Genomic DNA, 12,354 nt, shown 5'->3' with positions numbered 1-12,354 from the left:
GTTTGGGAGCGCTCCTTCTGTTTATTCATTTCTTTTTTGTTCGTTTGTTTTAATATTGAAGAAGGACTGGCTGTAGATCTTCTTTGAGTGTAGTAGTATCTTTTGGTAGTATCTGCTGGAAATCCATTTGGCCTTAGACTTTTAAAATTTTCTCAGCTCTTCTTACCTTTCTAGCTTTTGGGGCTGCATTATGAAGCCATTTATTTGTACTCTTTCTGATTCTTTATTTTGCCTGCACTTGGAGCTATAAATTCCCCTCGTAGGGCTGCTTTCAATGTGTCCCAGAGGTTTCATTGGTTGTGTTTTCATTTTCATTTAGTTTCAGGAAGTTTTTGTTTTGTTTTGTTTTTGTTTTTTTGGTTTTTCGAGACAGGGTTTCTCTATGTAGCTTTGGAGCCTGTTCTGGATCTCGCTCTGTAGACCAGGCTGGCCTCTAACTCACAGAGATCCACCTGGCTCTGCCTCCTGAGTGCTGGGGTTAAAGGCGTGAGCCACTACTAGTCCTAGTTCCAGGAAGTTTATTTCTTTCTTGATTTCTTCTTTGACCCACTGATCATTCAATAATGAGCTATTTAGTCTCTGAGTTTGTATATTGACTAGAGAAATTTTTTTTTTTGCTGTCAATTTCAAGTTTTATTGCATTGTGTTCAGATAGGATACAAGGAGTTATTTCAAGCTTCTTGAATTTGTAAAGGTTTGTTTTGTGTCCCAGATGTGGTCTACTTTAGAAAAGATTTCATGTACTACTACTCTTGTATTTTCTTTGATGTTTGGGTGAAATAGTCTGTAGATATTTGTTAAGTCCATTTGATGTATGATGTCAATTAATGATGTTTCTCTGTTTATTTCTTGTCCAGATGACCTGTTTATTGGAGAAAGTAGGGTACTGAAATCACCAACTTTTAATGGATTGAAGTTAATTTGTGTCTTTAAGTCCAGTAGTAGATTTCTTATGAAATTGGGCACCCCAGAATTTGATGCATACATGTTTAGGATAGTAATGTCTTCTTGGTTAACCATTCCTTTGATTAGAATGAAATGTCCCTCTTTATCTCTTTTGACTTGTTTTAGTTTGAAGTCTGTTTTGTCAGATATTAGGACAGTGATGCCTGCTTATTTCCTGTTCTATTTGATTAGAGTACTTTTGTCTGTCCTTTTTCCCTAAGTTGGTATCCATCTTTAAAGCTGTGTTTCTTGGCGGTAACAGATAGATGGATTTTTTTCTTGGTGAATTCAGTCAGTCTGTGTCTTTTGATCGGAGAACTGAGGCCGCTGGTATTTAAGTTATTGCTGAAATGACCTTGTTGATTGTGATCATCCTGCTGTTTATATTCTCGGTGGTATTCTGTGTTTAAATAATTACAGAGGGAGTTGCAAGGATGTGTTGGGCAAGACAGAGAAGGAACTGGCCAATGGTTTGGAAATGACCTTGGTTACGGGCAGCTCCTTTGGCTAAGAGCACTTTCAGGCCCTGCCCCTCCCCAGATTATCTTCCTGAAGGGAAGCCTGCTGCATATGGGACTTGTTGGCCTAACGGGCCTGCACTGGCTGTGCTAGCACCTCTGAAAGCCCAGGCCAGAGCAGAGGCTTCAGCCGTCTGGAGCACAGATACGGCGCCGGGTACCAGGCCTGCGTCAAACGCCGCATCGCAACTGTGCTCGGCGCAACTACTTCATGAGTTTGCTTCTGGCCATGGCCTTTCTTCTCCAAGAGGGCTTTTCCCTAGGCAGTGAGGATATCTCCTTTCAGATGCAGCCATCAATGGTGGGTTAGGGGTTTGTGGGTTCTGGTTATTGTGGGGCCTCCTGTCCTCTCATTAAACAGAACCTGGAGGTTAAAGAGTCCAGGGACAAGGAAGTTCTTCTACTCTGCAGGCTTCTTATGAGCATCACCTGCCATCCTGTTACCAACCATAAACATGCCATTCAGTGCACATTTATGTATGCATGTGAGTGTGCATGTATGTGCATGTGCACGTGTGTATGCAATTATGTATGCAAGGTAGTATGTGTACACATGGAAAGGTCCACTTCTGGAATGGTCTAGGTCTCACTAATGCTTACAGTCACTCTGTAGCAGATGGAACTCTTTGGCTGTCACCTCCCCTTTGAAAGGGAGAGACTGAGCAGGGCAGGGTGACACATATCTGTAATCCCAGCACTCAGGAGGCTGAGCAAAGAGGATCATGTGAACCTACTTTAAAATTAAAAATAAATATAAATTAAAAAGAAGAAATGGGAAGAAGGGATAGATAATCTTTGAGGATATAATTGATTAATAGTCCCCTGACGTTTTGATTATTTGAAGGACTCAAGGATGCGTCTGCAGAAGTGGAGCAGCAGCTGAGCAGGAAGAGGAGTAGGTCTTAGCTGGCTGAGCCTGAGCACCAAGGTTCTGCACTAAGATAGACCGCCACAGCTGTCCTTCAGAGGATTGCCCCGGAGTAGAGAGCAGTGCCCCGGTGTCTGGTAACAGAGCTCTGAGCTAAAAGCTAGTAAGAAGTAACCCAAGCCAGAGAAACCATTCCAGAAAGCCAACCGCAGAGGAAAAAGCGCAGAGGTGAGAAATCCTGTGATGGGGTCCCCAGGTCTGTATGGGTACAGCAGGAATGCCTCAAGCCTGGGGAGTCTGCCAAGTCAGGCTTTCATGTGTTTTAGAAGCAATGCTCCCCCCATCCCATCCTCTCTCCCCCCACAATCCCATCCTCCCCCCACCCCAATCCCTCCCTTTCTCCACCACTCAGCTAAATCCCCAATCCTGGAGACAATTTCTTTGAAAAGAGGCCTGCCTTCTGCCTCCTCTCTGAAAAGACCACAAGAGGGCAGCTGTGTGCACGGTGCAGTGAGAAGGAGGTGAGAGGGCAGCCCTGTGCCTGCTGTTTGGCTTTTAGTTGGCTGGGTTTTGTATTTTGAGAGTGTCTTTATATGTAGCAACACTGTGCAAACCAGGCTGGCCTCAAACTCACATGGATCTGCCTGTCTTTAACCTCCTGAGTGCTGGAATTAAAGATGTGGGTTGCCATGACATCATTTGGTTTTAATGGAAATGCTGGGGTTCAAACCCTGGACCTCAAGACTACTAGGCCAGGAGGCTGAAAAGACAATTCAGAGTACTTTCTGCTCTTGCAGAGACCTGAGTTCAGTTCCCAGCATCCACATCGGGCAGCTCATAACCACCTATAACTTTAGCTCCAGGGCAGTTAAAGCCTCTGGTGCACCTACCCACATGCGCACACATATACATAATTCAAAATAACAAACACAAATTCTTTCGAAGTTGACCAAAGGGGATGAAAGTCCCCTAGGAATGCTGGGTGATGGCTGCACAGTTGAATTCATGTAATGTCATTGAACTGGACCCTTGAAGATGCTTTTAAATTGTACATATATTGGTTTTTCAAGATAGAGTTTTTCTGTGTAGCCTGGCTATTCTGGAAGACCAGGCTAGCCTTGACCTCAAGAGATCAGCCTGTCTCTGCCTCCCGAGTGCTAGGATTAAAGGCATGCACCATCATACCCAGCTTAAAATATTTATTTTTAAAATTGTGTGTGTGTGTGTGTGTGTGTGTGTGTGTGTGCGCGCGCGAGTGCCTGCAGAAGCCGAAGAGGGAGTCGCAGAAGTGACTAAACTTTGAAAGGTTAGGAAGCTTTAAAAGATAGGGGTGTGTGTGTATGTACGTGTCCTGGAGGCTTTGGATTCCCTGGAGCTGGAGTTACAGGCGGTTGTCAGTCACCATGTGGGTGCTGAGAACCAAAGCTGAGCCCCTGCAGGAACAGCAAGTGCTCTTAACTGCTGGGCCATTGCTCCAGCCCCAACCCTTCAGTACACTTTAATTGAAATCTAATTGCCTTCCACTTGTTCCCTGGCTAGTGGAAGACAAGAGTGTAGGTGAACGGTCTTGTTAAACAAGAAACACAGAGCCAATGCAGAGATGAAAGCCCAAGAGGTCAGAGCTAAAAACCGTACCCTTCACTGCCGCTGTTGTCCTCTTCAGCAAGAGAGCTACTTCCTGTGTGTTTGTCCTTTTTATTGACTTTCTATTCAGTTTCTCATTGGTTGTAAACCCAACCACATGACCTCCTCATCACTGCCCATCTATACAGACCTCCAGGTCTTCTATGGTTGGTATTGAGATTAAAGGCGTGTCTCTCCATGCTGGCTGTATCCTGGAACACACAGCGATCTGCCTGGCTCTGCTTCCCAAGAGCTGGGATTAAAGGCATGCGTGCGCCACCACTGCCCAGCTTCTGCTATGGCTTGCTATTAGCTCTGACCCCTAGGCAACTTTATTTATTAACATACAAATAAAATCACAATTCAGTACAATTAAAATATCACCATACAAGAGGGTCAACCTTGTTAACCCTGTGTGATAAATGAGGCCAGTGGCACAGTTCAGAGGCAGAGTGCTTGTCTGGAAGGCTGGGTTCAATCCCCAGTACTGGGGCTGGGGTTTGGGGGAAAGCTTTGGGAGAAAAATCCTATGAGATTACAGAAGTTTACAGGGACTTTTGTTTGTCTGGTGTTTGGTCTTTGTAGCACGGGGGATTGAATTCACGGAAGGGGGCTTTCAGGAAGCGGCCTTCACTTGATCTGCGTGCTGACAAAGAACCAGGAAGAGTTCTTTAAAAAGTGGGAGTCAAAATGCTGCCCGCTAGGACACAGGAAGGAAGGTAAGAGAGGTCAGAGGGAAATTCTTGGTGCTCTGAGGTCAAATTTCCCTTAAGGGATCTTCCTGGAGGGGTGGAGCGGAGAGCAAAGGCTGACATGCTGACTCCTCTGTTCTCCGGTATCAACCTTAGGTCTTCCCCTGTCCCCAAGGACAGCCACCTGAAGCTCGAGCCTGTGCCCAAACCTTCAAACTGCAGGAAGAAAAGGGAGCAAAGGAATCGGCTGCAGCAAGAAGCCGACATCCAGACCCTCACCAGGGCTGGCCTCAGGGCCCTGAAGGCCGGGCAGACTCAGGAGGCCTTGGGCCACTTCCAGAAGGCCTTCTTGCTGGCCTCCAAGGTTCCATCCACCAGAGATAGCCCTGTTCTTCGAGCCTGTGCTTTCAACCTGGGGGCTGCCTACGTGGAGACTGGGGCCCCGGCCACAGGACTTGAGCTGCTTCTGAGAGCCCGTCCTGAAGGGACGTCCAAAGGCTGGTGTCGGGGTGACCAGTGTTTCAATGTAGCTTTGGCCTATCATGCCCTTGGTGAACTGACCCAAGCTTTGGACTGGTACCGCAGGGCTCTGGGCCATTACCAGCCACAGGGTGACCATGGGGAAGCGCAGGCAAAAATGGGAGCCTGCTACCAGGCCCTGGGAAGGCCTAAGCAAGCAGCCGATAGTTTACAGGAAGCAAGCCGGGCCTATGCCCAGGCAGGCCAGCTCTGGGATGCAGCCCTGGCCCAGGTGGCTGCAGTGAGATGCATGCTGAGCAGCGGGCAGCATGGACTGAGTGATGTGCTGCAGGCCCTGGACGAGGGCCGTAAGCTTGCCGATGCTGACCGGAGCACTGACCGCAGACTGCTGGGTGAGCCTTAGTAAAGAAGGCGTAGGGTCTGGGGAAGTGCTGAGCCTGAGTCTGGTGGTGCCCTGAGTGCTGGGAGGGGACTGGAAGCTGCGGAGCGGGTCAGGTGCTGTACCTGTACAGCCTTCGTTATGGTTCCTTTGACCACCGGTGACTGTCCCTCTCCAGGGCCGCTCTACAATGATCTGGGCATGGGTTACTTCCAACTTCAACTCTTCCCTTTGGCAGTAGAGGCCTTCCTGCAGGCCCTGCCCGTGTGTCGACAGCCGGCAGAGCAAGCCACAGTGCTTCAAAACCTTGGAATGACCTACAACGCCCTGGGCAACCATCAGGAAGCCCAGGAGTTCCACCAGAAGGCTGCCAACCTGCATGGTGGGGGCCTGGGGCTGGGGAGTTGGAGCCAGACTAAAGGATTAAGAAGAGGTTTCAGGACTGGGGAGAGAGACAGCTGGAGTGCTTGCCTAGCGTACACAAAGCCCTGGTTTGATTCCCAGCACAACCAAAACCAAGTGTAGCGGGTGCACATCTGAGGATCTGGTACTCAGTCAGTGGAGGCAAGAGACTCAGAAGCTTAAAGTCAGCCTTGGCCACACATCACATTCAAGGCCAGCTTGGGTTACATGGTATCCTGTTAAAAAAGAAAAAGACTAAAATGTTTCCAATGGGCCGGGTGGCGTCCTGAGGGCTGGGCGGGGCCTGGGGAACCTGGAGGAGAGGGGTCAGGAGCTGTATCTGTGCAGCTGTACACCCAGTGGCCGTGGATGGATGGATCTCTGGGGTCAGTTATTGCCCTGGGACGCCTGAAGTGGGAGAAGGGACGGAGCAGAAGGCTGTGGGCTCATTGGCCTGGGACTGGAGTTTAAGAGAGCAGAAGTAGCTGGGCGGCGGTGGTGGCGCACGCCTTTAATCTCAGCACTCGGGAGGCAGAGTCAGGAGGATCTCTGTGAGTTCGAGGCCAGCCTGGTCTACAGAGCGAGATCCAGGACAGACACCAAAACTACACAGAGAAACAATGCCTTGAAAGAGAGAGAGAGAGAGAGAGAGAGAGAGAGAGAGAGAGAGAGAGAATAAGTGCTGCCCTGAATCTCCTCCATTGAGTGTGACCTTCAATAGCAAACCACTTTCTATCTCTGAGCTTCAGATTCCAAACATAAAAATGAGACTATGAGGGGCTGGCGAGATGGCTCAGCAGGTAAGGGGACTTGCTGCCAAGCATGCTGGCCTGAGTTCAATCCCCAGAACCCGTGTGGATGAAGGAGAGCACACCTATTCCTGGAAGTTTCCACCCGTGCACACTCATCTACCTACAAAACTAAATGCGGAAAGAAATTAAAACAGCAGCTAGCTGGGGGCGTGGCCCGGCGGTAAAGTGCTGGCCTGGCTTACACAGGACCCCGGCTTCCATTCCCAGCGCTACAAAAACAAATAAAAAATCAAACATAGCATCCACATCACATAAGCGGGACTGTAACTATGACCTGAGTGCCTCGCCCTAACTAGTTTTTTCCTGCTGGGTATAGAGGTAGAGACAGATCTCTGTGAATTCCACCAGACAGTCCTATATAGTAAGAATTAACCCCCCTCCCCCCAAACTAGTAATCTAACCTTGACTGACTCACTGGCTCCAAGGGGCCAGGGAGGCATTTGGGGTAAAACTTGAGGTGAGAGAGGATAACCTGGACAGTTTAGGCCTTTGTGGGTCGCCTAGAGGCACTGAGGCTGGGCTCTGGGACACCTGGGACCCTCCCTTGTTGGGGGCAGGGTCATCATGCCCCAGCAACCAAGTCCCCATACAAACAGATGTGTTCTGGTTTTTCAGGCTCTGTGGGCCAGCGGCTGGAGCAAGGGCGGAGCTTTGGCGGTCTGGCATTTTCACTGAGCCAGCTGGGGGACCACAGGGCTGCTTGGGACAGCTATTTGCATGCCCTGCAGGCTGCCCAAGACACTGGTAAGAATGAAGGGGTTAGCTTGGAACTTGGGGGCGGGGCGCAAGGGTGCACAGTGCCGGAAGGGCCTGGAACAGGAAGATATCTTCCAAGCTCTCTTCCTTAGGGGACACAAAGGGACAGTGGCAGGCCTGTGAGGGCCTTGGGGCGGCGGCAGCCAGACTGGGACAACATGACCAGGCCTTGAAATACTATAAGCAAGCGCTGGTTCAGTGTCAGGTGAGACCCTCCATGACGGCGCTGACTCTTCCTGCCCTCCCCTCCCCCAGAAGTCTTCTCTGGCTGACACTGCCGCCCTTGTTCCTTGCTCCACCTCTTAGTTACTGACTAGAAACAACATCCATCCCAGGTCCTGGGCAGTGACTTGGAGGAAGAGGCAGTCTTCTACAGTTCTGGGCTCCGTGGCATGGGGGCATGGGGGTATGGGGGCATGGAGGCAGGGCACAAAAAGAGGCAAGTGGAGTTCTTTCTTGCCCTTTCCTTCTGTCCCTTTTTCTTTCTGTAGACTGCACAGCCCAGTCCGTTCTCATCCCCCCTCACCCCCCCCCCCCCGCACTGTGTTCCCCTCCCTCCAGCATGAATCAGATTCTGTACGAGAGCGACTTGTGGCCAAGCTGGCGGATGCCATGCGGACCTTCTTGGCTCAGGAGAGGCTAACCCAGGCTCCTATCCTGGTAATATGACACCTGAGACCAGGAAGTGTGAGTGGGAGCAAGTTCCCCAAAAAGGATGTTCTCAGGGATGCCACACTTAACTGTTTCTTGTGTTCATCTGCCTCTGGGCTTGCATGAGGGATGCATGTATATCAGGTTGGGGGGTGGGGTGGACAGGGAGGTGGGCGGAGACTGTGTCTGTACAAGGGCTGTCCCACAACTTTGGCTGAGTGCCAAAGCCTTTTAGCCATTTAATGTGAATAATTGGATCCTTGGATGCAGTTCCTGAAATGGCCACGGGAGGGGGGTGGTGCTCCAAGAAAGTTCCAAGAGCCGTGTTGTTGGTAGGGGATGCGCCAGGTCCCCCTAGACTTTGCCCCCAGCTCATTTGGCTTCCTAGTCTCTGTCCACAGGTCATCGGCCCTCCGAATGCTTTCCTCTGTAGGAAACTTCCTCTCACCCCAAGAATTGCAGTGTATGCTTTATTATAGGGACTGAATGGGTTGAATGCCCTCTTTTTTTGAAGACCAGGACACTGCATAATCTTTGAGCACAATTAAATTCACCTGAAGCAGGGGATGTAGCGCAGTGGAGAATGCTCACAGCTTGTGAGACCTGTTGTTTTTCCATCCGCACGGAGACTGTGCTTTAATCTGCTGCTGTTTCAGCCAGCAAGTGTGGCTGTGTAGTTACTGGCCTGCTTCTCTGGTGGCGGCCCGGCCGCTCAGGCTGTGGCCTGGTGGGAATTCTGCTCCCACAGGCACTGGCTGGGTCACCACTGCCAAATACAGCTTTTAATTAAATCTCTATTGTTCTGTTTGTCAGCAAGACTCAGGAGTCAGAGGCTGGGGTGAAAACCTGCTAGCTCAGAGAGGCTGAGTAGCAACTAGCTGACCTTCTCTCTTTCCCAGTGTCTCCAAAAGAGGGTGTCCTCCAGCTCTGCCAAAACAGAGCTGCAGTTAAGTCCCTCCCTCTGCTTTTACAGACACCCTATGACTCCCTATGATTACTTTCTGTCAATCAGTTGCTAACTCCGCCTCCTGACCCAAGGCTGATTTAATTAACGCAAACACAAACTCAGGGTTCACGGTGTGATCTAATACCCCACAGCAGAGGCCCTAAGTTCAGTTACCACACTTCGGGGTAGGGGTCGTTATCCTGAAACAGGCAGGGGCTTGGATTGAAAGTCAAAAGTCTTGGGCTCAGCCAAGGTCCTCCACGGACTCTGACAGTACCAGAGAGGCTCACAGAGTGTGACAGGGGAGTACTCGGGGTATGGTCCGGTCAGCAAACCCAGTTTGCAGCCTAAGATTTAGAAGATGGACCTTTATAGAGCAAAGGACCTCACTGCAGCGTTTGATTCTCAGAACCCTCCTGGGCTGTCTCCAGCAGAAAGTCTGTGCTCCCTGAAAGCAGCTGGAAGGACAGTGTGATAACTAGGTGTGCATTTTCCCCATGCCACACTCTGTACCTCCCCCCATTCCCAGCCCTCTGCTCCTGGAAGGCTCCAGGCCAAGTGGGAGGCCTCCCTGGTGGCAAGGACCTCTGCCAGGGTACAAAGCAGTGCAGGCGATGCCCCGGACAGGTGAGCCAAGCAGGCCTGGGTAGCTGGAAGACCTGGGTTCACTGGTCAGGGGTGGGGAGCTGGCCGCCACACTGGGGTGTCCCACAGCTGGGCCACATTCAGTCCTCTGTGCCTGAAAACCTTTCAGTAGTTGGGAAGATGACGAACCAGAAGAGGGCCACGAGGAGAAAGAGACGGAGGGGCTGGTGAACATGACCGCTTCGGTAGGACCTCAGAGACAGGACCGTGAGTGGAGTGGGAGGAACATGCCCCACTCCTGGAGTCAGAACTCTCCTCTCTCTCCCGGTCCCCCACCCATGCCTGCCAACCACCCCCTACCTCCCAAGGCTGCCACCCCCTGCAACAGCCTTCCACATTCCTGCTTGTCTCTTGAGGGCCTGGTCCGTCTCCTCCAAGCCCTTCCCGGGTGTGTGTGTCCCCTCCTGTTCCGTGGTTTTCATTTCCTAACACTTTAAACTCCATGTGGGCACTCCACAAACCCTGTGCCCTATGTCCAGGCACTGTGCTAGGCCTTGATTCTGATTAGGCTGTCCCAAAGGTCTTGCTACTCGGTGAGCTGGCTTGAATCACTGACGTGTTCTTTTCAGTGTGTTCCCTCCTGGTACAGGAGCTCATACCACTGCCACTGGGTGCTCCATGTTTACCGAGCACCTGGCCTGTACAAGGCATCCTTCACGAAGTGACCAGTCCATGCCTGGACGTCCACCCCACCTGTCCCTGCCCCTTCTTCCTCTTTCCCACTGTGCTCTCCTGGTTATGAAGAGGCCTGTGATAAAGGTATCCAACCCTCTCCATCCAGGCTTAGGAGCCACAGTTCACCTTCCATCTGGAGGCCTCAGTCCCAGTGGAGAGGAGCACCCGGCCATCACAGCACCCCCCCCACCAGCTCCAAGTCAATAGGTAGGTCCTAGGGGAGGGGTAGAGGCCTGCAGGACAGACAGTGCAGGTAAAAGACGTAGCTTGTGGTGGTTTGGGGTGAGCCTGACCATTATTAGGTTGAGGGAAGAAAGGCTCCCGCTGTATCCCTGCAGGCCTGGGAAAAGCAGGGTCCTAAAGAAAACAGGGATGAGAAGCTGTAAACAGGGAGACTGCCTCCTATGCTTCCCCAGTTGCCCATGGCAACCCCTCTGCCTCTTTTAGGCCATCCGCGTGGACCAAGGAAGCCCTTGGGAGGAATCCCCAAAGGATGTGCACCTACTCTGGCTTCTGCACGATCATGTGACCTGTACCTGCCGGCCACAGCCCTTACCTCTGCAGGAACTTCCCAATAGATGCATTTAGGGGCTTTGGGGAGGAGCCTCTTCAGCTGGGTGTGGACATAGCACTCCTGGGCAGGCCAAGGGCTGTGCTGGCTCAGCGTTGAGATTCTCTTCGCTCCTCTTTGGGAGGACAGTAGACCAAAGACTGGAAAGTGAATGGCGAACACTGACCTTTGCTTCTCTGGATTGGGATGTCATTACTGCTAAGGCCTTTGCTAGTTCTAAAAATGACTCCCCAGCTCAGGTGACTTTGGGACCACTGACCTTCTCCATGCCCCCTTTTCCATGTGGGAGACAGGAATGTCATACCTACAACAGAAGATATGAAAGAACAGACATTACCGCCCCTTACAGGACACTACAGGTCACAGCAGCAATAATGATGTGACATTAAGCCTACTCCAAACCTTAAGCACTTTGCAGGTATTTCCTTACAAGAGCATGTGAGGAAAAGAGAGAGCTGGGCATGTTGACACAGGCCTACGGTCCTGACACTCAGAAGAAGGCAGGAAGATCCCTTTAAGGCCAGCCTGGGCTACATAGTGAGATTTATCTTAAAAAACAACTAGGGTGTAGCAGGCTTTCTTGGACTGCCAGCCCCTAAATCATGACATGGAGACTTACTATTAATTATGAATGCTCAGCCTTAGCTTAAAACGTGAATTCAGAACCTAAGTGTGAAAAGAAGCTTTGTTCTACAAAGCTGAGTTGGATCCTTAAAAGACTCATTCAACTTAAGTCTCTGTTCTGGTTGCTTCTGTTTATTTCCGTTGCAGTTAGGGACCGGGGGCCTAACCAGGCATGTGCTAAGCAAGGGCTCCAGCACCAGCTCCAGGTCAAGGTTCATCACTTTAAAAACCTTTGTTGAACTGGATATAAGCAAGGAGGGTTTTACAAAGTGACCCAAATCCTAAGAGTCCAGAGTAATCTGACACCCGATTGCAAACTGGGGGTAGAGAGCAGTTGGGGAGATGGTTAAGAACATTTGTTGGGGGCTGGAGGGATGGCTCAGTGGTTAAGAGCACTGGCTGCTCTTCCAGAGGACCTGGGTTCAATTCCCAGCACCCACATGGCAGCTCACAACTGTCTGTAACTCCAGTTCCAGAGGATCTAACACCTTCACACAGCCATTAAAAAAAAAAAAAAAAAAGAACATTTGTTGTTCTTCTTGAGGACCAGGGTTCAATTCCCAGCACCGACATGGTGACTCACAACCATCCATAATTCTAGTTCCAGGGAATCTGAGGCCTTCTTCTGACCTGAGGGCACCAGGCACACATGTGATTCACAGATATAAATGTAGGCAAAACACACGTTCATTACACTTTAGTAAGTAGATAATACAGAATGCTGGATCTAAAATGTGTAACAGTTTTATTTTTAAAAGAAGCAAACT

At 50.4% G+C, this 12,354-nt stretch overlaps 1 protein-coding gene across 3 annotated transcripts; it reads left to right on the top strand.

The window, feature by feature from the left end:
* Positions 1–2,312: 2,312 nt before the first annotated feature.
* Ttc24 (tetratricopeptide repeat domain 24) lies at positions 2,313–11,534 on the top strand. 3 transcript variants are annotated; one of them, XM_037206769.1, is made up of 11 exons: positions 2,313–2,559; positions 4,540–4,673; positions 4,803–5,518; positions 5,684–5,887; positions 7,335–7,463; positions 7,568–7,680; positions 8,037–8,135; positions 9,602–9,699; positions 9,827–9,924; positions 10,499–10,599; positions 10,840–11,534. In XM_037206769.1, exons 2-10 carry the CDS (start codon positions 4,645–4,647, stop codon positions 10,597–10,599), a joined length of 1,587 nt encoding a protein of 528 aa, XP_037062664.1. In that variant the 5' UTR covers positions 2,313–2,559; positions 4,540–4,644; the 3' UTR covers positions 10,840–11,534. The 3 variants fall into 3 exon arrangements, with proteins under 3 accessions (XP_037062664.1, XP_037062663.1, XP_037062662.1); XM_037206768.1 differs by lacking the exon at positions 10,840–11,534 and having other exon boundaries at positions 9,830–10,592; XM_037206767.1 differs by lacking the exon at positions 10,840–11,534 and having other exon boundaries at positions 9,827–10,592.
* The last annotated feature ends 820 nt before the right edge of the window (positions 11,535–12,354 follow it).

Source organism: Peromyscus leucopus, chromosome 6 (genome assembly GCF_004664715.2).
Source record: "Peromyscus leucopus breed LL Stock chromosome 6, UCI_PerLeu_2.1, whole genome shotgun sequence".
NCBI lineage: Eukaryota > Metazoa > Chordata > Mammalia > Rodentia > Cricetidae > Peromyscus > Peromyscus leucopus.
Note: the sequence above shows the minus strand (reverse complement) of the source record. Positions and strands in the feature narration are given on the sequence as shown.